Raw genomic sequence first — 26,225 nt, 5'->3', positions numbered from 1 at the left:
AATTCTGATGAACATGTCATAAATTAAGAAATAGAGAGTAAGTATTTCACATTTCTGTATAACCAATATAACTACAGGCCTTGTTGTGCATCACTAGGTAGTTTTTAACAATGAAACTACTCTACTCTACTCTAACCAAAATACCAATTATGTATATATGTATATATATATATATGTACATACACATATATATATAATAACATCACTGTACAAATAAAAGATATCAGGGTATACACTAATCTGTCAGATGAGTTACATAAAAATACAACAATTAAATGCCTCGAAAAGGTCAATACAAATATTTATTTTGTTACAAATGTGACTTTGACACAGCTGCTGTGATTTTACATGTTCTGTTGTAAAAAAAAAAAAGAAAAAAAGAAGACAGGGACAATTTGGGAAATCAGTCTCTTTTCTTCATTTTGTTCCCCTTCTCTCTTTCTCTCTCTCTCTCTCACACACACACACTCACACATACAGAAGAAAACTGCACATGTATGCTGAGCACATCCTTAATATGTTTAACTGAGGCACATGTGTAGTCAAGAAAACAGAAGAAGTATTTACAACCAGCAACACTCTAAAATCCTATTCTACACCGTCAGTGACAATAATAACACTTGTGTAAATATGAATTTACAACATAAAGGGCCTCATAAATAAAGAGGATTTAAAAATACAGATAATTAATAGTTTAATTGATGCTGAAGGACAGTGTTCCTATTCCAGTAGTGGTAGATAGGTGGCAGTAGTGTCCACAGATAAAATACTGACAGCCGAAATACTGACACTAAATGATTGATTTTCTTGTTTAAACATTTGCCAGCTTGAGTAAAATGACTGTTAATTTTGAAGAAGGATTCTATGTCAAATCTTCTGAAAAAGCTCCTGAAACCTTGTTTTAAATATTCATATATTATAGGCTTTGTCTTATGCAGCTGAGAACCTCATGGCTCAGCATATTTCACTTGTCTGACAGAATTTATGCTATGCAGAGAAGTTCTGTAATAATGGACCCCCTTAATGATGGGTTAAAGTTTATGTCCTGAAATGAAACATCACAACAGTGACAGTTTTAACGTGAGATATAAAAAAGGTCAATCACATGAACCTCACAGTCCTAACACTGAGTCTTTCTTCTGGCTAATACAAAGATCAGTGTACACTGCACACACTTAACTGTACAAACCCAAATATAACAAATAGTAAGACGTATTAGCTCACAATCTCTTGGCTAGATCGTCTGTATTCAGCTGTACTGTGGTTGGCTTTCAGTCCGAGAGATTCCAGTGATTTGTCTGACATTTACAAAGACGTCTTCAGCTATTTACAGTCCAGTTATCTCCACAAATACAGCGCGGACAGACATGGTAAAAAAATCTTTCACAAGGTTAAAAAAAATCATTCAGGCAATGCACAATGTTGATATAAAAAAGTCTGGAGGGATAAAGTATATTCACATATAAATACTGTACATACATGTGTAATACATGACATGTTAAATAATCATTGCTAAGACTGAAAAAGAGCAGTTTTGGATGAAAAGGGTTCAGTTTATATCACTTTGCAACCAGGCTTTTGGAAAATGTCTCTATGGTAACGCTAAGAGAGAGGAGACAAGTTGAGTCAGATCCCGGGTGTGCACTACACTCAACACAACACACACACACACACACACACACACACACAGACACACACACTTTTGCATCCTAAATCACACACTCCCCCTAAATCATGAATTCTTCCGTGCAGGCACACACTGGCACGTGTAATTAAAAGAGGAAAATTTGTGAGGGTCTTCTGTAGTGCATAGAGGAATACCTGAACTGTGTTCTGCAAATGTCAAGACAGAGAAATCCAAGCATATTCCCTCCTTTTTTCTGTCTTTCATCATCTTTCACGTCTCCCGGGACAAAGACAAGGAAACACAAAGATACTCTATGTAAGCAAAGGACATGAACATAAGTACAAAAAACAGTACAAAAAGCTATTTTTGAAAAATTCAGTCGAGTAATCATAACAGTCATGTAAGTCCAGATAAGCGGCACCAGCACACTGGGTCTGTTAAACTGAGGTTTCTGATTGGAGCAGCAGTATAAACTTGTGTGATTTGGGGTCGACGTACTCCTCAGTCAGTCGGATGTAAGGGATGCTCTTGACGGTGATAGCTAAGCTAAAGTCGAGACACCTCAGCAGGAACTCTGTCCCCTCCTTTATGCCGCCAGTTACAGATGCCTCGCTCACCAAAGTCCACTGGTCAGCCATCCAGCGCTCAGGGCCGTACTGCAGGGTCGGACCAGGGGCCAGGTAGGCCTCGAGGAAGGCCTGGATGCACAAACAAATTATAAAGTAAGTATTATTTTCAGACAGATTTGAAAAAATGTTGACTTATTCTTTCAAACTTGAGAATGTTTAAAGGATAATTCTGGTTTTTGACAACTTGGGTCTTATTTTTTGTAGTTTTGGCCATACTCTCTATCAGGAATAATAACTGTACCCACTTACAGTAGTTAATTGCTAAGATCTGGATATGATTACTCGACTGCTGTAGTTGTATGCAGTTTCCCTGTGCAATAGGAATTATTACAAACATTTTGTGTGAGCTCACCTTTGGTTATATCTTCAAATAAAGTACTTAAAAGAAAAAAAAATCAATACTAAAGCCTCTGTTTAAGGAAATAAGAGCTCAAAGACATAAATTAGTGAAGAGATGCCACAGACTTGAGATTTTTTTGTGTTTTTGGAGTGACACAATCCTGGTTCAAATGTGGTTTTGATAATCAGGCTAAAGTGTTTATAACTCATTAGACAGTCAAAAAGCTCATGTTTGGTGCCCCTTTGGGCTCATGTTATTGCAATGTCTATGTGACCCCGGATTTCAGAAATTGCTTTGGTGAGTACAGTGTCATCATAACTGATAGAAATGATGGCCACAACAATGAAAACTTCTTTTTAGAGTTAAAACTGAAGGTGAAAAACCAAGCTCACCTTTGGGCTCATGTTATTGATGAGGCAGAACGAGAGGTGCTTCTGGATGTTCTCCATGCTGTGGCAGTGCTGCCTCCTGGTGGTGCGGAGGTACTTCTGCAGGGCACGGGCCATGGAGGGAAATATGGCCAGAGCTGCTTCACGGACATCCATGATGTCAGAGGGAGTAGCACGCTCATCCTCTTTCTTCATGCGCCGAACATGTGTGAAGGCCTCCTCCACAGCCACAACCAACCTGACAAAGCACATACACACATCAGTTAGCTCATTGTTAGCACTAGACTTGCCTTTAATCCATACTGATTAATAGGCAACATGCTAATGTACAAGTGGAACCATCTGGCCTCCTTCTATCCCTCCTGTCTGCACACATATGCATCTATCTATGTGCTATAATTTTGTTCATCACCTGGCTCTACGTTTGCGGACTCTTCTCTCGTAGTCGGCCTCTTCATAGTACAGCTCATTGTGGGCGCTGTCTTTGTGCTTGGCAGCAGATGCAACCATTGCCCGGGACTGATTCCCATTACCAGGCTGCGCCCCTGCTGTGCTCCCTGGGGCTGCATCAAAGGAGAAGACGGGCAAATTGGTAATATCAGCTGGAGCTGGAGGAAGTAGCCCCTGACCCCACCAGACTTTGATTAATGGGCTGTATTTCAATCTGAATCACGATGAGAAAAGGTCAGATGGAAGGAGAGCTAAGATCTTACACAATGCTGTATTTAGTCTTATGCTGGAGGTGTAAAACAGAGTTTATGCCTGCCCATTTTATATCCTGCTAACCTTTTCCAAGTTCGAGACTAGTGTAAGCTGTATTTTAATCTTATCTGGGGCATCCTGCCAGATCATGTGTCTTAGTCACATAGTGTTAATTATAGCACTGAGAAAAGAAGCAATTTCCACTGTAAGCATCCATGTTTCACCTCAGACAGTCTGATGCAAAAACCTTTTTATTGGGGGGTGGATTAAATATTCATCGTTTTACACTTCAAAGGCCATAGTTCTGTTCTGATCTGTGAATTTACTGGTTCGTGTGACAAACCCATAAAGCTAATGGAGCTTGTACAGCAGTATATTAGACTTCCTGGGGTATCATTGTGGGGGTGTAAGATCTGGTCCATATTTATGAAGATCAGCACAGTTTGGGGGCGTAAACCCTGCAGGTCAGGTAGGGATATAAATCATTAATAATCTGATCTGCATATGTGTTTTTATGCGTGAGTGTGTGTGTGCAGGTGAGAAAGATATTGAATACAGAAATAAAACATGCACGAAAAACCATTCTGATGTATAATCTGGAAATACTGCTGTCAGATAATTTGCACAAGGAGCGCTATAAATATTTTTCAACAAAAATATGCACAAACACATGCCTCTTTAACTTTCTGGCCTACATATTCAAGAGTGACTGTGAATGACTGTGAATGATAAAGAGAGAGGGGAGGGGGGAGAATAAGTGGGGGTTGAAGTGAGAGAGAAATGAAATAAAAAAAAAGGGGGGAAGATAAAGAAAGCAAGCCGAGCTAGAGACAGCCTGAGCGGGAGGGAGGAAGGAGAGATGTGGGAGTATGTGAGGAATGAGCGTTACTCTGATGAATTATTTAAGGCTTGAAATTCCACGGCCCCCTAGAGGCCTTTACGCTGCACTTTGATAGGGAGGGGGGGTGGGGTGGATGGGAGGTGCTATGAGGACACCATATCCCATACTGCATCCCTGCCTTAGATCATCAAATCCACAGTGTTGCACAGAGTGATGGGGGATTGATGGTAGCAAGTGAAAGACCCTTTTAACTGTGGGAAAGGGGACAATATGTGGCATCACAGGCTGTGTGTGTGTGTGTGCGTGTGTGTGTGTGTGTGTGTGTGTGTGTGTGCGCAGGGAGGCAATATATCAAGAGCATTGCAGAGCCACAGCAGGAATTGCGTGTGCGTCCGTGTGTGCGCGATGGAAGTGCTTGCTGCAGATTCAATATATGCATTATGTCAGGAATGGAGGCTTCAGAGTGCTGTAAAGATTGAGTGAAGTGAACCGTGACATTAGCAGCTTCCTGTGATAAAGTGCTGCACAGAGTGATGGTGAGGACTTTTATCTGTACTTACTGCCCAAAAGGTATGTTCTCAGTTTGTTTTTAAAAGCTGTGTATTGAAGAGATGAAGATGGAAAAGAGAGCATCAAAACAAAGGAGCAGAAGGAGCAGAAGACCTGATAAACCAGGGAGGGAAAGGAAACAACGAGAAGGACACGAGCAGAAATGGTATATAGTAATACAGGATGTAATTTTTGGGACAGATGAGGTGACTAACCGTCTACGTTGTAGACCTTTAACCCAGCCAGGTGTTTGGCAGCCCGGTGCTTGGAGGCCGAAAGGAGGGCTGGGTTATGAAGTGGAAAATCTCTGTAGTAATACTCCAAAATGGACAGAGCAGCCCTCTGAATGCTACGTGAGATGAGAGAGAGAGAAAACTCAGACACCAGGAATTCAATTTACCTTCGTGGCTGACGGCTGATTGACTCATGTAATAAACTTAACAACCTCTCTGAATTAACTGAACATTAATCAAATTGTTCACTGCCATGCAACAGATGATTTTTACTGCCCCTGTTCAGGCTCTTAACTTCCTGTTTACCACCCTTCCAAATGACTCACAATCACAGCCTCTTCACACAAACCTTATCTAATTACCACTGTTGTCTCTTAGTCCTGTTGTAGTCACACACTCCATCAGAGCAGAAACAAAGTAAGACAGCCATTGGATGAGTGCCTATGTCTGGCACATTCTCATCCCTCCCCCCTAACTCCTAGAATAGCGCGCCTCAAGCGAACTAGACGAGGAGTCTGATGAGTAACTCAATTACTGCTTGTGCCAGTCTTCCCTATGGACATGGGCCTCCAATTACACACATACTTTATAATGGTAGAATGTAAAGACTGTGCCACTGTGTGTGTATTGATGTGTACTGTGCAGAACGGTCATATTGACATTTCAAGGTGTAAACTGCTTCTACAGTTCTCTTTCTTTTTCATTAAGAACGATTATGAAAAGCACACAGAGGAGTTATAGTTACGGTAAGTGGGCATTTGTACCTGAGCTGTCCTATGTTGTAGTGACGCGTTTCTCCGTCAGTGGAGCGGATGACACACACGCTGTAGCAGGGTTGGAGGTGGCGGAGCTCCAGCAGCACCACAGCCAGATAGTGGACAAATAACTGTGAGTCCACAAGGGACACGGCAAACTGGACAACACCATGGTAGTCCTCATCCTGTAGCAGATCACGTCATAGGTTTAATAAAAACATTCCCTGCTGCTTGATGAAAAGCTCTTCCTTGATTTTAATTATGCTTCACTTAACCAGGAAATTGTCATTGAGATGGAAAAATAGCTGTTTGTAAGTCTGGCCTGGCAAAGATATGAAACAATAACAAGTTACAGTTGCTGATAAGAGTCATATAAGTGATTACAACGTGGAAACAACCTAAAATTGCCCCTAAAAACAACACAAGAGCTGTATAAAACCATTAAGAATTCAGTAATATTCGCTTTTAGTTGTATCCAAAAAATGCAAAAAAAAAAAGATTTTCTTTCAAGGACCAGTACGTTATTTGTTACGGCCAAAAAAAGAATAAATAATATTTCAAAATGATCATAACATGGTCATAGAGAATGTTTGATTCAGTTTGTTTTGTAAAATTTTCAGATAACCACAAAGCTCTGATGCAGCAGCCTCATTACTATTTTAAATAACCCCTTATTGTCCTCATAAAATCTTAAAAATATATATTTTCCAACTCTGGATGACAGTAATGTCACATACATATTTTGTAAGAAATAACAGAGGCTACTTTTTTTTTAAAACCATAAATAAAATACTTATGATGCTCTAATAGCACACTCTCAGACCCACCTGTGCATCGAGGATGCGGACCCCATAGAAGAGCCAATAAGACATGGTGAGCAGGAGTGTGAGTGTGGTGAGGAAGGCACGGTACACACACACTCTGGGCAGGCTAGCGCGGCCCGGGCGGAGAAACAGGGCCCAAATGGCTATTAAGAGGATGAGGAGCTTAAAGGAGATAGAGAGGAAGAGGCCCTCACAGGCTGCCCCACAAGCTTGTAGTCTGTCTGGCCACATTATCGCCGGAAGAAGCAAGAAAACCAGGGGTGTCGCCACAACCACCAGCCCCACACACAGGCCCACAGCCAAGGGAAGATAGCGTCGGAAGCCTTGGGTCCGGTCCTGTAAGCCTTTACCCAGGCCAACAACTTCCTCCTGGGAAATACTCAGCTCTGAGGTGCCAGTCACCGCGGTGGTGGTTTCTCCCCAGTTATCATCCTGAAGGGGGAAAGAAATAGACGTGAAGGGAAGGTGTGTCACAAGCTATGGATGCACATTTGGATATGCTGGCTTTGTTATGTTCACTCACGGTTCACTCAAATGACAAAAAACCTATTTTTGTATTTTTCAAATTTAACTTTTCAATGATGAGCACCACTGTCATTGGGTTGTACCTGAGCCTCGTGAAAGACTAAATACATAGTTGCCAATATCAGAAACAAATTAATTTATTGTTTTGGCTTCAAAAAAATGTACAAAAATGAGAAAAAAGAGAAAAAAAGTCAAAGTACAAAAATATTTAAGGTAGTTCTAAAATTCAGCACAGGGTAAATTAGTAGATGTTGCTCTCTGTAATCCATCTAAGGGACTGAATTGACTACCTTTAAAAATCTGAAGCCCTCCCCATTAGCTTCATTTAAGGTAATTAATAGTTACATAACACACCTGGTTTAATTTTGTACTCTAATAACCACAGAATAATAACCCAAACAAAGTTATATTCATACAAATAAACATTTTTTACATGTCTTTTCCCAACAGTCAACTCAACCAATCTAAAAATTTCAGTTATTTGACTGTTACATTATCTGGATACATGCTAGTTTCAACAGTATTTAACAGCTTGTTGGATGAACATACAACCACAAAGAAAATTCTGTTCACCTTCATTGTAGTGGAGTACAGCAAGACCACCAAAGGTAAGTAAGAGAATGTTTTTGTTGTAATTTGGGTGAAATGACCCTTTAAAATGGCTGAAAAACCAGAGTAAAATTTATGAGAAACTGGCAAATCAAGGGATAAATCTAAATGTGAAGCAGACAGACAACAATGCTTCCATTATCCTGTTTTACTCCTTCTTTTGTACGAACAGTCACTACAGATTTTATGCACCGTGCACACAGCACATCCTTCATAATATTTAGAGACGTTTGATTTTCTTGGACTTTTGCCTCATTATGACAGGAATTCAAAGTCCCATTGATGTAATATAGGATGACAGGAAGGGATGTGCAGTAACGTTTATGTTGGCAGGAAGATGCCGACATATGAAGGCACATACACACACACACACACGCACACATGCACACACACACACACACACACACACACACACACACACACACACACACACTCACATACACACTGAATCACAACAACAAAAGCTGAAGCTTTCCAGGCCCATCATTGCAAATTAGAGTCACATTTCTTTTCTTCCTATCTGGCAGGGTCATTTTAAGCATAAATCTTTCCGACAGAAACACACAGATAGAATAAATTAATGACAAGTCTGCTCTACAGAGGCATTTATTTTTGTGTGCCTGTCATTAATTCATGTAATTAGCCATTCACTCTCCCCCAGAGTGTCAGTGCATTCTCAGCAGCTGCAGAGAGAGGGATGAGGGATAGAAAAATGACAAACTGAAGAGAAAAGCCTTCATGGCTTCACATGTGTGCACACACATACACCTAAGCACATCAAACAGTCTATAAAGCCCCATGCTCGAGCCATATGGGCCAAAGTAAATGGTGAATCTGCTGGGAAACCAGATAAGCTGTGAGCAAAGAAGATAGACGTTTACATCGATTCTCACTTGCTATTTGTAGAATGTCATATAAGAAGTTAACATTGGTTGTGCATATTTCAAGTTAGGAAGATGCAGCGTGACTATGGCACATGAAAATGAATTCTGCCCTCCATTACTGTTCACATCCAATTAATTCAGCCATGCTGGAGGAGTGAATACCAACAGCACCCAGAAGATGAATGAGCATGAGAAGAGGAGAGGAAAGGAAAGTAGGGGTGGGGGGCAGTGGGGGGCTAAGGTATGAGATAGCAGTAGATGAGCAGAGAGAGGGAAAGAAGGTGGGGGGAAGCAGAAGCAGAATTTCATTTTGGGTATCTGTCTGCCAGACTAATGTGTGAAAGCAAAGGTCAGCTATGTAAGTGTAACGCCAACTTCGTTTAGTCTCTGATCTCATTTTTATTCCGCTCACATCTCTCCACTTATGCTTCCTTTCTTTCTTAAGCCAGCTCTTCTAACAGGGTCCCAACCTTTGCTACAGAATCTGTGCACAATCGTCGTCATTCCACACTTCAGTGAAAGAGCAGAAAAATTGTGAATACATAAACAATATCCAGGTACCTGTTAACAATATTCCTTTTTTTCCCCACTCATTTTAAATATCAATACAGCCTATCACATAGTAGAGGTGTAGTCATTAACCAGTATGTTAATTTCATTAGGTGAGCTCGCTACATAAGTCAGATCGGATCAGTATTGTGTGCTTGCTCTGTTGTCTGACAACAGAAACAGAAAAATAGGCATATTAGGGCTGTAACTAGCGATTATCTTTATCATCGATTAATCTGTTGATTATTTCTCAATTAACCGATTAGTTTTTTGGTCTATAAAATGTCAGAAAATTGTGAAAAATGTCCATCACTGTTTCCAAAAGTCCAAATTGCAACTTAAACTGTTTTATTTTGTCCTGACTAACACTCCACAACTTAAAAAAATGACTCAAAAGAATTAATTGATTATCAAAATGGTTGGCAATTAATTTTCTGTTGATTGACTAATCGCTTAATCGACTAATCATAGCAGCTCTACTTCATATGAGTGTAACTGCATGTGAGTTTGGTAGTATTAAAGGAATAGTTCGACATTTTGGGAAATATGTTCATTTTCTAGCAGAGAGTTAGATGAGAATTGATACCACTGTCTTATCTGTATGTATATATGAGCTACCACCAGCAGCCGCTTGGCTTAATTTGCATAAAAACTGTAAAAAGGGGGAAACAGCTATTCTGGGTTTGTCCAGAGGTAACAACATCCACCACCTACAAGCCCCTTTAAAGGTCACTAATTAACATGTTATATCTCCTTTGCTTAATCCGTTCCATACCCAAAGTGTAAAAATGACATTTTGTGTTTCTACAGTGGGCTATGGGACTATTTCTTGGCTGGGCACACTGACTCCTGGGTCTTTGCTGGTTGTCTGGCAGCTAAGCTAAGACACGCTAAGCTAACCAGATGCTGGTTGTAGCTTCATATTGAACAGACAAATAATTACCACCTGTTTTCAGTGTTGATATCTCAAGAAATGTTTGACAGTTCAGATAAACAAAATGCAGCCTAATAGTTCATATTCTAAATCAGCCTCTATTTGGGATAATCGATCTGCTTAATTTCTCTGTCAAGGCATTCATGAAGACAAGCTTTCAAGTTAATATCTCATTCAGTGAGAGAAACCAATGTATATCTGACAGAGCTAATACACTGTTAAACCCAGCCATTAACTCTCAGTGGAATAATCCCAAAGATTAATGCTACACTAATCAGGCCTGATCTCTATACAGTAAAGCAAGAGAGGCAGAGTTAGACTGAAACCGAGAGAGAATGAAAAAGAAAGGGTTACAGGAGGAGAGAGAGAGAGAGAGCAGCATGTCTGCTTGGCAGTCTTTTCATCTGTCAGAGGGTGAATATGGATTATAGTTAGGCCTGTTTCACCCTCACAAAGCACAGCAACACAACAACAGACTGATTACCACTGCTCGCAGAGACGCACTCGAGCACACACCAAACAGTCTGCCAACTACAAAACACAATGGCTAAGCCCCGCTGGCCTGGGTGGAGGTTAAAATGACATTTACACACTGGCGTATATTTGTTTGTACTGGCGGGGGTATTAGTGTCACTGTGTGTATTTGTGTGTGTCTGTGCGTTTGTGTTAAAATGAGTCATAGGACCTTTGAGACAAAAAAGTTTAAAATTCCTGGCAGGTTTCCTTCAGTGGTGTTTATTTTTACATTACATAAAAAGCAGTGAGTCTAGAAGCTGTGAGTATGTCCATCTATTTGATGAAAAAAGCAAAGAAGTGATGTGTGAAATGCCAAAGAAGAGTATGTGCTTCTCTCCATAAGCTTTGGTGTAGCTAGAGCTAACACTGAGGAAACTGAAGCTGCTGCCTTCTGGCACAAAGTCGCAACATCTAAGTCTCACAAAGCAGCATGGACAGTCTCAGTAACAGACTTGGCGCCCTCTCTATGACTCACTCACACACAGAAGCTGTGGTCCAAGACCGTGTCCTTATGTCATGCGTGTAAACATGGGGGATTATTCATATCAGCTTTCCTCAAAGTGGCGTTTGGCTGGATGCTAAGGCTAATCTCAGTCTGTGAGAATGTCTCTCTGCACATGGAGCCTGTTAGTCTTACAACAGCTCTGCCGTCCAAACAGACCTGATCCAAAACAGCACTGGCCGGGGTGGATTTGGTGGTGGTGCTGCTGCTGTGCCATTTGGACACGTCTATCTGGAGGGCTAATGCAACACAATGGCAGATTACCTTACACTGCCGACAATGGACGGAAGCTACAAGCTGACAATCACATGACATCCTGGAATGTGGCTGCCCAGGCAGAGGGGGATGTTGAGCAGATACGGCAAAATAGGTCAGACCTCTCAGAAACAGTCAAAAGGTCTAGCTGAACACATCTTCATATCCTAATCATAATAAATAATACTATTATTTTGGGGAAGTACATCTGGTGAAGGCAGCTTGTACTCAGCCACAACATGTACTGACCAGTGTTTCCACCTTTCTCTTAAACTAACAGTACATACACAAGGATAACCTCTTTTTATTATAGATTTCAAGTAGGTCAGAGAGCATGTGAAGGCAGCCCAAGGCAGTTGTTTCTATATCAATAACTTCTAATTAGCTCTCATTCTACTCCTCGCCTCTATTGCTTCTCTCTCAGCTTTCTTTAACTTTCATTGGAGTTTACCTGATCATCGGCATTTAAAGGAATTGTTTGACATTTTTTGGGAACACACTTGTTTGCTTTCTTGGCAAGAGTTAGATTAGAAAATCGATTCCAGTCTCATATCTGTCCGTTGAACATGAAGCTGGAGTCAGGAGACAATTAGCTTAGCATAAAGACTGGAAACAAGAGGAAACAGCTAGCCTGTCTCTTTCCAGAGGTTAAAAAATCTGCCTGCCAGCACCTCTTAAGCTCACCAATTAACATGTTAAATCTGGTTTGTTTAATCCGCACAGAAATTGAAGTGTAAAAACAACACGTTGTGGTTTTATGGGGTTGTTTTTACACTTCAGTTTCTGTACAGATTGAACAAAGGAGTGTTTATAAGTGAGCCTTGGAGGTATGGTAAGTGGTTTCCAGTCTTTAAGCTAAGCTTCGCTAAGCGGCTGCTGGCTGTAGCTTCATATTTACTGTACAGATATGAAAGTGGTATTGATCTAATCATGTAACTCTCTGCAAGAAAGCCAATAAGCATATCTCCAAAATGTCAAAACTATTTCTTTAAACCATGATCACAACATCTGACTGTATTTTTAATCCATGCCGCGTCGACTTAGTTACATATCCACTCTGTCTTTGAGCTGCATTATCACAGTTTGGCTTTCCTGTGTCTGACTGGTACCAATTTACTCTGCTTTCAAAGCTATTAGGCATGACGGTTATACTCAGTGTCACACACACACACTGTAACACAGTGTGGTCTGTATAAATCCTGGCCTATAAGAGAAACGCTAATCCTCTGACCTATTTGATCCCTTGTCACCATTGTTATTATGTGTCAGGCACTCTGGCAATGGGCAGCCAGCTGTGTGAGGATGAGTTTAGAAGGTCATGTTGCAGAGTTCACAGATGGATTACTGGGTCTTCTGATTTATTCTAAAGGACTGTGATTACATAAAGGACTGTGATTACAGCAGAGAGAGAGTTTGAAAGTATATTTATCTAAAAAACACAGCCTGCATCCTATCCCATATTTGTCATGTGTACACAGTATTAGGTTACTCGTATGTACATTTTCATGGGCTTTGAATCAATACCTGGCCCTCGTCTCCATGATCTGCTGCTGGTGTGGGTTCTCCTGGCAGCGGCTCTCCATTATGAACTGGGGAATCTTGGGAGGGCGTGTCAGGAGGATTTATAACGACGGACCTCTCAGAGCGACTGCTGTCTTTACTGCTGCTGGCCTTGTGCCGCTCACGGCTTCGATCTCTGGAAGACGAACACACACACAATGAACATGAAGAGGAACATAGAGACATAAACATAAGATCAGAAACATATACTAATATACTGATATTTTCATTGTTAATTAGTCATGAGACTATTTTCTTGAGTAATAGTTTTGTAATAGTTAAAAATGCCTTCACAGCCCAAGGTGATGTATTCAAATTTCCTGTTTTGTCCAGTCAACAACTCCCAAAAAATTCGGTTTATTTAATGATTTTCCTCATATATGCCAAAGAAAATCAGAAAATCATCACATTTGAGAGGCTGGATCCAGCAAATGTTTTATCATTTTTGCTTTTCAAATGACTAAAACAATGAATCTATTATCAAAATAGTTCATTTTCTGTTGATCAAAAAAGATTCATTATTGACTACTTATTTCAGGCTTCTACTCACACACACAAGCAAATTATCCAGCGCTGAAACAATAAGTAATTAATTGATTAGTTGACCGACAGAAAATGAATTGGCAACCATCTTGACAATTGATTTAGTGTTATTTTTAAGCAAAATTGCCAAAATTCCTGGTTCATGTCTCTCAAATGTTGATTTGTTGCTTGTCTTTGTCTTATATGATAGTGAATGGAATATCTTTGGGTTTTGGCCTATTTGTCTGACAAATCAAGACATTTGAAGACTTCACCTTGTGCTCTGGGAGTTTGTGATTGGGAATTTTTATTATGTTATGGCATTTTATAAGCTAAATGATACATCAATTAATTGGGAAAATTATTGTCACATTAATCGATAATGCCAATAACTGTTAATTGCAACCCTACACTGCACAAAGACAGAGGAAAGAGACAGAACTTGTGTAACATACAGCCCAAACTAACAAGACAAACTATTTGGAAACTATGCATTAAAAAGCCACACAAACTTGTTTCATGAAGAATGTAACTGTTTAAAATAGTTAAACTCTCTCCTTTATGCCTTTCAAATCATTTGTGTGTGTGTGTGTTTTTTTTTTTTTATGTCTGTCTTTTATACTATGTCGTAATGCTGCCTTTTTGGCCATGTCTCTCTCGTAAAAGGAAATAATGCATCTCTAGAGACTTCCTGGTTAAATAAAGGTTTAATGCAGTCTTCTCCACATAAATGCTGTAAGGACTTTATGTAGTTATTTATTTATTTATTCTTTTTGGGCTTAAAAGTACTGAAATTTAAATATGTTCAGTCTAAAAATACTAGAATTGGCTTATAAATACCCGCCATGTGTGCGTTTTCCTGCTAGGTCACTGAAACCCATTAATTCACAAAACCCCCCACAAATTTTTTTTTAACATAAATGAATATTCCAGCAGTAACAAAGTAACCAGAGGAGTGAAGAATGGATAGGGAGGGAATCAAATGATTCTCTCATTTGCAGAATAGACCGAGTGAATCACTGAAATAGGTTAGAGCCACTCAGCTGTGACGACCCTAATCCACCAGCTCTGTCTGTCTCAATCTCACGCTTGTTCCCTCCCTTTCTCTCTCTCAGTCTCTCATCTCATTTATTTGGCCAACATGTGGCCCACTCAAACTGAAAACAAACACAACAAACTCAATGTGCGCTGAAGGCACTACGTTAGAATTCCATAGCAAGGGCTGGTGCGAGATATGCAGCTTGTGATCTGGTAGAAACAAATTCATGACATGGCAAGAGACAGTTAGACTGGTGAAGCAGACAGTCAGATGGCAAGGCAGACAGACAGGAAACATACCCATGTCGGTTTGATCTCCCAGAGCGGCTGGAGTGATAGGAGTAGCCCGAGTGGGTCGACTCAGTGTCCATTCCAACGCAGTTCAGAGCCGGCTATTGGCCAGGGGGATGAGGAGAGATTTGTCTTGTGGCAGGGAGGGTAAGTTGGCAGCAGTCCTCAAGAGGAGGAAAGGGTTGCTATAGAGACAGGCCTCAGGAATCCACAACGACTGACAACAACCCCAGAGAGCTGCTTCGGTAGCCACATTGACCTGAAAGATGGAGAGATAAAGACTGGCTTATGTCTAACATACAGTATAATGCATTAGATATACTATTAGCCCTGCTAACAAGCGATGTGTTTCTGTACAGGATCGTGCTGAGGCTTATCATTCATTGCATTTTAAATGGGAGCAGGCTGACCAGTGATCAAAATATTAGAGTCATCTTCAATTCCATTACACAGAAGATTGCTCTATAATTGGTCTCAACACTATTCTTCTCCTGGCTAGCAGACTAGCCTGTGGAAAGACAGATAGATACACACTGCTTTCTTTTGTCTCAGAGTTGGATCTACACTCAGCAAAACTGCGTTTTTGTAATATTCAAAACTTGTTTCATGAAGAATGTAACTGTTTAAAATAGTCAGACTCTCCTTTTTCGAATTGGCTCACCATGTGTATCTTTTTTAATTGAAGAAAAAAAAAGATTCCTGCTAGGTTGCTGAAACCCATTAATTCACAAAAAACCCACATTTCTTTTTAACAAACTCTGGTACTTTTTTTTTTTTTTTTACAACCAATTAATTCTAAGTTGAACTGTTTTCCATCTAACATGGATACACATTGATTTAGAAATTATTTAGAATAACCTCTCCATCCTGTCATTCCGCTTTTTCTCCTCCTAAGGCCAGACTGAATCTGCCAGACTCACTTCCTGCTCCTTAATGTCTGCTGCGTGATACATGAGGATGTCTAAGTGCTTCACCATGCATGACCATTCATTTAGACCTCAATCTACACTCTGCCCATCTCCCAGCTGTTGTCCTGACAACCACCTGCCAATCACCATCCCCAGTGCAGTCTCATTTTACTAACAGGGATTACTCTCCCCCCCGTCGTTTTATGAGCTATTTGTTATCTCTTTTCCCAATGGTGCATATAAACACTGAAATTAGGATGTGAATCCAAATAGCGGCATGGAGATCATGCTCTGAAAACGATGGTTTACAGAAGACACTGCAATGTAGCTGATTTCCATTAAGACGATACAGATGGGTTTGAATGACTTTCTTTCCTCCCATTACCCATCTGGGGAAAAGGTGGAGGATGCATATGAGAAACCACAGATTTTCCATCAAGGATTGTCATGCAATGCATATGAATCACCATTACCACTACCTGTCTACAGGATTACATGTGTCAAACAAAAGCTAGGATTTGTATTATCTCACAAACCTGCAATAGTAATCTGCTATCATTCAAATGTAAAATGATGCTGTGGTGACAAAATGTACAGCTTCTCTGCAGCCATTCTCTGCAGGGCTATAGAAAGCAGGGGAGCATAATGCTGAACAAGGCAGAGCTGCATATACGCAGGACTTTAATAAATGATGTACTAGAACATAACGGGTACACAGTTGAACACACCACTCACAGCATCAAAGCTGATGTTGTGGTATTAAATTTTAAACACAAGCCAGAGTTGAGACAGAGGAAAGTCATATCTCTCATCTCTAACCCACATCTGGAGCGTCCACTGTTGCCTTGGCAACACAGGAGGCAGGAGGCCCCATCTAGCAGTAATAATCAATCACCCCCGCTGAGAGTAAATTTGTGTGATACACTTATATGTGTGTGTGTGTGTGTGTATGGGAGAGTGAGGTGGGGGGTTGGCAAACTGAGAGGGCACAAAGAGCAAACAATGGCTTCTCATCGCACCCGGTGCCCGTATGGTTAAATGAAGGAGCCTATGAGTTGAATAAAAGCTGTTGACCCCCTGAGTGCTGATCTCTGAACGCGTGGCATTGGTATGTGGGCCAAGAGGATGAGAAGCCACTCATCCACGAGACGAACATGAAGACGCATAGTGAACCAGGCCATGTGGAAAATCGCAGCCAAGGGGTAAGAAAAACTATCAGTTACAAACCGACAGATAAATATGAATAAAGCATGCTGGGATAACAATGTGCACCAGAGACATGGAGCTTCCTGGTTACTCTGAGTCAATCCATCTAAAAAAATTCAGTAGCCCTCTACGAGGGACTACAAAAGATAGTCTCCGGCGATGCGTGCTTGCATCGCTATGGACCGTTCTGCTTGGCTGCACCGAGAAGAGATTCATGAGGGCAGAAAGTGACACTAATGTAAAACAAACACTCATTAATGTGTTTGCTTAGTGGATGGAGGCTGTTGCACCATGGGAGCTACTGTAATTACGCATGATCAGGCTCAGAGGTGCAGGCACATGTCCTATTATGGACTAATTTTTTATTCTTATTCCAAATAGGGAATATGAACAGACTGCACTACTGTGACAAATGTGCGTGGGTGCTGCGACATCTGATAGGTCCGCTGTTTTGTCATTTGTCATTTTTCCCCGCTTGTCCAACTCATCAATTAATAACAAAATGTGGGATTTCAATGTAATGTTTATATGTGCGTGTGTGTGTTTGCTTGCATTCAGCCATTTCACTTGGCTGCAAACACATTTGGCCTCCAAACTTGGCACCGAGAGCGAGAGAGAGGGAGAGAAGTGTGGAATTTGAGATTCCATTAAAGTGCCCGATGCAGTGCTGGCACCCTAAATGGCACAGATCAGCCTCATACCTCATCTAGAGCACATGCTGAGGTCTGGTTACCATGGCATCTGTGCCCTCCCTCACGCCCATTAGCCCTAGGGCCTTCCTTCCTTCATGTGCGCCCTGCCCTGGTGGCATTATGCCATAATCTGTTAGATGCAGCAGCTGGCCGTGTGCTGTGTTAGTTTATTTCTTTTATTTAGTGTTACCGTTTTAAAAGCCATCTACGAACTACAAAGCCCCATCTACAACACATATAGTACATATTACATTAGTGTAATGCCTACATAAAACCCATTATTTGAAAGTGGCCAATGAGTAACATAGTCCAGTAAGCTAGGTAAAACCTCTCTGAAATCAAACAAAGGGTAATAGAGTGTGTGCCAGTGTTATTTATAGTGATAGCAATCTCCAATCCGTCCCTGGACTTCAGACGACCGAGAGGAACAGCTGCTGATTAAGATATTATAGATTGATGGTATAAAATCCCCCAAACCAAGCCACTACAGACATGAAATTCCCACGGAAACAGTTTTAGTTTAGTGCACTGCACCACTAGGATAGTTGATGGATGTAATTATGAACTTGTTTCCTGTGTATTTTCCCTGTTTTCCCAACATAATGCTGTGACACACTGACATTTTATTCTTGGCATAAAGATATTTGTTAGACACTATATGTGCAGAGGGCAAACTGGTGACCTTTGAGTGACTGGATAGAGTCCTTGTTGCTCTTTCACACACATACACAGTAAATGGAGAAGGTTAAGACCTGACACAGTTCTCTGGAATGCAAACTTAGTCCCCTCTGATCCGCTCATGTGGAACTAAATAAAAGTACAGTAGAGGGGAGAGGGAGCGAGGCGGCGGCTGCGTTGGATGGGAGGGTTGTGAGAGAGATACCTCTGTACATTCCTACTTTAAAGGCAGTGCTTTTATGTCAGTAAATACACCACTGTAAAGCACTCTGCAGTACGCTGTGCATTACACGCTGCTATACAAGCTTTGCAAGGCACTAAAGCTCCTCTGTAGCCTAAAGGCAGCTGAGAGGTAGCTGCACTTCTCATTACACATGGAATACACTATGCTGCCAGCTAGAAAAAAAAGGTTTTTAAAAGTGGAGAAGGAGAACAATGACAAAGGCTTTGCCAGCAACACTTTGCTTTGATCATTCATGGCAAGAACTGATATCTTCCAGGGGGTGACTCATCAATTTGAGGGGTTATACCTCACAGCCTCTTTGAACAGGACCTCTCACCGCTGTTCAATAATACATGTCTGTACTGTACTGTAGGTGCTGCACAGTTCCACTGCCGCATCATGACCCTGAGACACTGTGATACTGTTGAGGACAGCACCGGAGGAGACACGTGAAGCTGCCCCAGTCATAGTAACACCTCATCCAGCTGCGCACAGTGGGCTCTCCAGACAACTGCTGATGATGGCGATACGCAGCATCCTCCCGCAGAGGCAGCCTGATACGAAACGCCCTTTATTTATTTTATAGGTTGGTCTGAGAGGGCAAGTGGTGTGATGGCACTTCTCTATTACACAGCGACAGTTTCGGTTACAATAGATCTCGTTTCAGTCACATCTTGAACACCATTAGCCGCAGAATATAAGCTTCTATCACCCCCAGATCATGCGTCAATGCTGTTGGTTCTGTCTATTTAATTACACACACAGGTTACACAGAGGTGCAGGAGCAAAAACGCATAAGTATTAGGTTAATCAACACATAAAAAATGGACAAGGAGAACCACTAAAGGCTACATTTGTCTGGTGAGAATTGGAAACCATTTTTTCCACGACACCAGCATTAAACTTCATCAGTCATCCCCCTTTGGTGTTGCGTCTTCAGGCTTTTGGCAAAGAAAAAACCCGATGTGATGAACATTGCATGCGATGATTATTTCGTTTACCCACCTTTTTCTCAGAAGTGTGTCATATTCCTTCACCTGCGTCTCGGTCACAGTGAATCCGCTGCGCTGCTGTGAGGCGCGTCTACCGTACTGACAGAGGCAGCTCCCTCATACGTGCCTGGCCATTGTGGTTACTAGGACCGGAGAGGGAGGCAGCATGGAGGTACAATACAGTCTCAAGAGCACTAGAATGCGTGCATTCAGCTGTGGCCCACCAGAGGTCGTGCTTTGTTGTGGTTTCAGAGCAGCTATGAGAGGGCATTCAACAAGGCAGGGGAAGTTTGACTTGTGAATGAAAGTTTAAAGTCCCCCTCTACTCAAAAATGCGTTTTGCGCATCCACGTGGACGCCTGAGCTTCTGTGTAGAATGATGTATGTGCAGTTGACACCAGAAGGCTCTTTTCAGCTGATACTGATACTACTACTTTAAATAATCCATATCCCTAAATTAATTTGTGTGTAAGAACACAACACAAAAGAGATTGTAAGTAAAAGGGGGTTCATAGAGGTCCAACAGCTCATTTTTGCCCTGAGGCTCCCAAGTAGTTTAATTCAGCAACAATCACCTGCATGCGATTATTATGTGTAAGTGGGTTGGGATATGTGCAGGGATGTGAATGTTGTATGTTTTATGTATTATGCATATTGGTAGATATGTGTTCAGGCTAAGAAAACAAATCTTCATTGGAACAATAAAGACGATATCTATCTATCTATTACATACCTGCAATAATTAGGATATTTTAGTGTTATCCCAGGAATGTTGTTTCTATAAGGGATGGAAGTTTTGGTGCCAAATGATATTATTGCAGTGCCATTACTACTGTGAGCCAGTGAAGTACACAGACACTTTCAGGGTCAGGGCATGTCACATCTGGTCTTTAGGAGACAGAAACTGAGCAGAGGCAGATGGCATAGCCACACATTCATTCTGTTTTGGATAAATTGACTAATGACAGAGGCAAAAGTGATGGGGAAAAAAGTCTTGATATATTTGCAACCAGGAAAAAGATTGAGGCCATACTGGCACCAAGTGGTGGGATGGTGATCCAATAAATATTTATTACATTTTATTCACTGCATCAGAAACAACAAAACTAACAATAATAATAGCAGTAATACACAATATAGCAGTGTTGTCTTTCAGAGTTCATTCTAGATATTGGAAATAACAGTTGACAAAAAAATCTCAAGGTCCATGTAGCAGGTGATCTGGAGCGTTTGATCATATCACATGATTTTCATCAACAGATGGAGTTTGCTCAGTTGTCATGGAACTGTGAATGTTCAAATTTCCAGTTTTTATTAGCACCTTTTTTTTCAAGCCAACATGGACAAAATGGAAATGCAATGACATTATCAGCTGATAAAGATCATGTGCCTAAAATAGACCTAAATAAATAGATCTTGAGGTGAGATTGCATTGTGAATATAGCAGTGTTTTTATGGGTTCAAAGAAAATAAAAACATGTGGCTATAACCTTGATTATCATCTGAACAGCAGTAAGCTTTGACCACCCCAACTTTGCTTAGGTGGTCAAAAAAACTTAATGTGTGACTCACCTCAATTTAGGTGAGCAGGGAAAACCATAGCATAAGTATATTTATTAAACCAGGTGAAATCAAGTAATGAGCTCATAAAACAACAACATCAGGACTCTGAGAGCTGAGTACCAGACTTAAAATGATTAGAAAAACTTTGAAAAACTTCGGCAGAGCACGATTGCATGATGCATTAGTGACGCAGATACTATTGTCCATACAATTGTCTTGAAAATATAGTAGAATTAAGGCCAGTGCTTTCTGGAAAAGCCTCATTAAACTAACCTTGTGAGGAAGCTGAATTCGTGAGATCAAAACATTACAAAATCACACAAGAATCCATCTTGTCAGGCTTCAAGTTTTGCGCTTGTTTCAGAAACACTGGTGGTTCAGACCAATCAGCGTTGCGAATAGAGCTGCCTCACAAAGTAAGATGGTGATAGACAGATGGTTCATCCAATCACCTGCCAAATATTTTTTGAAAGTGCCTGCCCTTTTCCAAACAGTTTCCAAAGACGACTTCTCTCTTGGTTCTGTGTAACAAACCTGGCCCTTCAGGTTATGATTAAACAACAGGAAAAATGTGCAAGATTCTCTTTAAAACAGATTAAATTTTCCACAGAGGTCAAAGACTTAAAGGTGCAGTGTGTAGAATTTAAGAAAATAAGGTGAGCGGGTCCTTGTCCACGTAGCCCGCCATGTTGCACCATCACGTTTCTACAGTAGCCCAGAACGGATAAACCAAACACTGGCTCTGGAGACGGCTTTTCACGTTTTGTGAGTTTCGTGGCCACCATAGCTTCTCCTATATACTTGGAAGGGGAGGGGGAGGAGGAGGGGTATTCAGTTGGTTGCAATCTGCTACCTCACCACTAGATGCCACTAAATCCTACACACTGGTCCTTTAAACAAGGTGAATATGAACCATTTACAGTTTAATTTTCCTCAAAGAAACTCCATCAGAGGGCAGTGTTGCTCCTTCAAAACGAAGACTTTCTGACAAATCTTTAACACATTGAAGAATATTATGATCGAGCATGAGAGGGAATGTCCAAAATATAACCACGCTTCAGCTCCAAACCTGTTCACACATGAAATTTTACTCAAAGAGACTATTCAAGTCTAATATTACTGTGGCCCCATAGTGATAGCTGTGCAGACTTTAATACCTTCCAGCCTAGTTTTGGTATTTGACCCAGAATGGCTAAAACTGTAAAGAATATTAATAATCATTTATGCATGGACTTTGTTACTTTCCCTGCCCCATTTATCTTAAACTCTGATGTCAGGCTTAGCCCCATTGTATCCAGTGTGTAGAAGAAGTGTGTAGTGTGTTTAATGTGCAGTGTGGAGACAAATGGCTGTCACTCTTGCTGCTGGAGTGGACAGGAATAATACCCTGAGCCCCTTGGGCCATATTACACCGTAGAGACTCACATAAAGGGACATGAGAAGGAGTGCAGCCTGCTTCTGACTAATGGAGAGAAAAACCAAAGGGACAAGCAGGAGTTCACGTCCACGGCCTGAGCTCATACAAGATAAAAGACACCTTTAGGCAAAGCCAGGGCAGTATGTCAAACACTGACAAAAATGTAGGTCCAATAAGTTATTTATACACAAAAATTCATTTTATTGTAATGTTATAAAAATGTTTACTGTGTGCTACTGACAGTAAGAATAAATATAAGTAATATTGACTCCTACTGCCACTTACCAAAAGACCTATAGAGTCATTCTACTTATGGTTCTGCAAAGTATTTTGGCTATTTTTTTACTTTAACATTCACTCATTTGTATGTACTGTGTATGCATTTGTGTGTGTGTGTGTGTATGTCTCTAGAGAGAAGGCAGATGGACGGCCACTTTGGTTTGTCTAGAGAAACACCTGCCCTATCCAGAGGGAGAGCATCCCCAACAAATACCAAGACTCCACCATGGTGACAGAGATAGAGCAGTAGCTTTGCTTGAAATAAATAAATAAATAGCTAAAAAAACAAACAGCAAACACTTCCAAAATGCTTTCAGAGGACACATTTTTAGATAAAATCTAATAAGGCTTTAATTTTCAAAAAACCCTCTAGGTTCAGAAATATTGTAAGATGACTGGGATCAAAACTGCATCAAACATGTTTTTTAAACATATTTTTAGCTCACAGTTTATTTTCAAAATGGATTTCAACTGAATCCCACAGACAAAATCCCACAAGCACAGGACTATATTTATACATTTTGAAAGTCCAGTAGACTATACTTTTTCTGTGTAATTGCAATAAACATTATACAAACTGGTGCAAGCAGTAGTCAAGTCCCAACAGAGGCCTGAACTAAAGACAAGGCCGAAGATTTAAAGTCAAGCTTACATAGCTAGACTACACCAGCATAGCAGCTTTCAATATATTCCATCCCTTCCATCCATAACAGTAAGCCTACAGTCCTGCAGCAGTTTTTGCTCATGAAACATTTATGTGGTATTCCCATAATCATATAGGCTGAAGAGGCTACAGTGTGTCTGTGTTGCCTAGAGTTACTCCATTACATTAAAATGACCTTACAACTCCACACAAACAGACACTTTCTTTAATCCTTTATAGGACTGTTGCTTCCAGGTATCAGTCACCTGTCCTGGCTGGTTACAAACAGTCATCCAGCCTCAGTGCAGCATCCAATTAGGCAGCTCTTTGTTCCTTACATCCCTAAACATCCAGCACATGGTTGAGGTAGGAGATGTAACAAATCGCGAGTCTCAGGATCTCTATTTTGGACAGCCTCTTGTCTGGCGGGAGCGTCGGGAGCAGTTTCCTAAGCTCTGCAAAGGCCACGTTGAAGGCCACTACACGGATCCGCTCCCTGGTGGCGTGCGCAGATCGGTATTTAGCTGTCGCGCGCCTCCTCCGTCTCTTCTCCTCTCTGCTGAGACCGGGCGCGTGCACGGAGCGCGCCTTACCATCTCCATCCATGGGCTCGAACGGCATGGGCTCACCCTCCACATTGAAAGTGTCCAACAGGGTCTCTGTGTGCAGTTGTCCCCAAGGTAGATCGGGCTCGGGCTGGTCAGGACTGAGCATCACGCTCCTGTCCTTAGACTGCAGCGCTCCTAGAAAATGACAGAAGTTCAGTAAAGTAAAAAGCCCTGCTTTGTCCCTATACCTCTTTAAAACTGCTGAGCAGAGAACCTGTGTGACTTAATCTATCTATTACAAAGCTGTTTATTTTTACGGACTGTAATGTATATATGATTTTATGTGCGATATTGACTGATAGTGAGTAAAATATTTTTTTTAAAGCTTGTTTTATTTAATTGGATATCTAATTTATGGACATTGGCTCCTTTGCACATCTGACTTTCACCTTTTTATTGTTTTAATTCTTATGAATATGCTCTGCCTCTGTATTGGCCACAGATCATTGTGTTTTATCATTTTATAGCAATAATGTATTGTGTATGTGTCTGTTCGGTTTCATGTACATACTGAGATTATGTACATTTTGTGTGTAGCTTGTATTTTTCTACATGCAGCTGTATCCAACACTTGAACCCAAGACAAATTACCCCTTGGGGCCAATAAAGTATATCTTGTCTTATTTCATTGAAGGTAAACTTTACTTTAAAATGTGTCAGACATCTTGGAGGATGGTGGATACAAGATTTCAAACTTGAACCAAGTTTTGGATCCAGAAAGAGACTTACACTTTTAAAGTTGGCGAAATCGTAAAATTACTTGGCTTATATTGGTGATTATGTTATGTTACGTATGTTATTATAATTGCTGATTTTTGTTTTTTTGTAGAAGTTTTAAAAACTACAGAACAAAGGACTCTGACATATGAGAGACTCGTGCTGCCTCCTGCTGGCGGATCTGCACGGCTGCGTCCCAGCGACCAGCGCTGTCCGAGGTGCTGAAACAAGATCGATCGATTTATCGTCCCAAGGGGAAATGTGTTTCCATAAAGTGTGTTTTATGCGTTCCTCAAAAACACAGACACATTTGCACAGTGTGTGCTCTCACATAAAAAACAAACACATAAAGAATATCAATACCGCAAAAACAAATGCACTTTATCCTTAACCTTTCCTTATTTGCTTTAATCTTTTTAACTTCTTAATGAGCAGGTGAGCTGCTTGCCCCGGAAGAGCAGGAGTAACTTGAAGGCTCTGATTTATTTTCTAATTAATTTCTAATTTTATCAAGACGGGGCGGGCTGTTATAAGTTAAAATAAAAATCAAAGCTTGCAATCTGAGCAACTGAGCATACACAAAGAAGCTTCCAAACATTGGAAACTGCGCAGGAGAGCAAATATTGAGTAAAATCACTGCTGGATGCAGAAAAAAAAGAAATAAATTTGATTTGAACTTACCTCACACAGAATCTCACATATGAAGCAACACTCAGCGCGCACCAACAGGTAAAGTTAGGTCTTAAGCTCCCGATCAGCCTCCATGCTATCCTGGTCTTGTTTTAGTTGAGCCAGGTCGAAGAGCTGAAAACGGGACGTGAGATTCACTTTGACTTGGGGTGAAACAGCCACGCAGCCCTGCTGGTCCTCCTCCCTGTCCGTCATACTGTCAGGTGCGCATCCCTCCCTTCAGTATGCAGCCTCGCCTGTTTGTGCGCAGGATGAGATATACCCCCATCTTTCCACGAAACAGGAGCGAAGTGACGACACGCACAGTGAGGGCGTTTGTTATCCAAACCTCTCCTTCCTTTCATTTTCATTCCCAGCTGATAAAAACACACGTACGCGCATAGCAAAGCTTTATAGTCAGATTTGGATGAGGTGCAGCCATTTCATTCTAAAGGTTACAACCCAGTGAACCTATTAGCCGCCTTGCTGTCCATGAGCGTAAATTAATTATAGTCCACTGGACGCGAAACTACTGGCAATGACGCCATATTTTCCA

At 41.0% G+C, this 26,225-nt stretch overlaps 2 protein-coding genes across 2 annotated transcripts; both read right to left on the bottom strand.

The window, feature by feature from the left end:
- Positions 1–251: 251 nt before the first annotated feature.
- Positions 252–19,986, bottom strand: LOC137192786 (vang-like protein 1). Its single transcript, XM_067603718.1, has 9 exons — positions 19,787–19,986; positions 15,084–15,333; positions 13,188–13,359; positions 6,893–7,321; positions 6,075–6,250; positions 5,293–5,426; positions 3,398–3,548; positions 2,989–3,223; positions 252–2,325 (listed from the first exon to the last, which is right to left on the bottom strand). Exons 2-9 carry the CDS (start codon positions 15,152–15,154, stop codon positions 2,065–2,067), a joined length of 1,629 nt encoding a protein of 542 aa, XP_067459819.1. The 5' UTR covers positions 15,155–15,333; positions 19,787–19,986; the 3' UTR covers positions 252–2,064.
- Positions 19,987–23,414: 3,428 nt separating this feature from the next.
- Positions 23,415–26,033, bottom strand: LOC137192129 (helix-loop-helix protein 2-like). The gene is made up of 2 exons (XM_067602643.1): positions 25,682–26,033; positions 23,415–24,418 (listed from the first exon to the last, which is right to left on the bottom strand). Exon 2 carries the CDS (start codon positions 24,387–24,389, stop codon positions 24,018–24,020), a length of 372 nt encoding a protein of 123 aa, XP_067458744.1. The 5' UTR covers positions 24,390–24,418; positions 25,682–26,033; the 3' UTR covers positions 23,415–24,017.
- Between the last annotated feature and the right edge of the window lie 192 nt (positions 26,034–26,225).

Source organism: Thunnus thynnus, chromosome 11 (assembly GCF_963924715.1).
Source record: "Thunnus thynnus chromosome 11, fThuThy2.1, whole genome shotgun sequence".
In the NCBI taxonomy this organism is placed as follows: domain Eukaryota; kingdom Metazoa; phylum Chordata; class Actinopteri; order Scombriformes; family Scombridae; genus Thunnus; species Thunnus thynnus.
Note: the sequence above shows the minus strand (reverse complement) of the source record. Positions and strands in the feature narration are given on the sequence as shown.

What these genes read in the sequence shown, in the direction of transcription:
- LOC137192786 (XM_067603718.1), bottom strand. Translation starts at nt 15,154, where the DNA reads ATGGACACTGAGTCGACCCACTCGGGCTACTCCTATCACTCCAGCCGC. An exon ending in GGGAGATCAAACCGACATGG is followed by an intron (nt 13,360 to 15,083) that starts GTATGTTTCCTG and finishes TTCGTCTTCCAG; the next exon opens with AGATCGAAGCCGTGAGCGGC. An exon ending in AAAGGTCTACAACGTAGACG is followed by an intron (nt 3,549 to 5,292) that starts GTTAGTCACCTC and finishes CCTTTGATGCAG; the next exon opens with CCCCAGGGAGCACAGCAGGG.
- LOC137192129 (XM_067602643.1), bottom strand. Translation starts at nt 24,389, where the DNA reads ATGCTCAGTCCTGACCAGCCCGAGCCCGATCTACCTTGGGGACAACTG.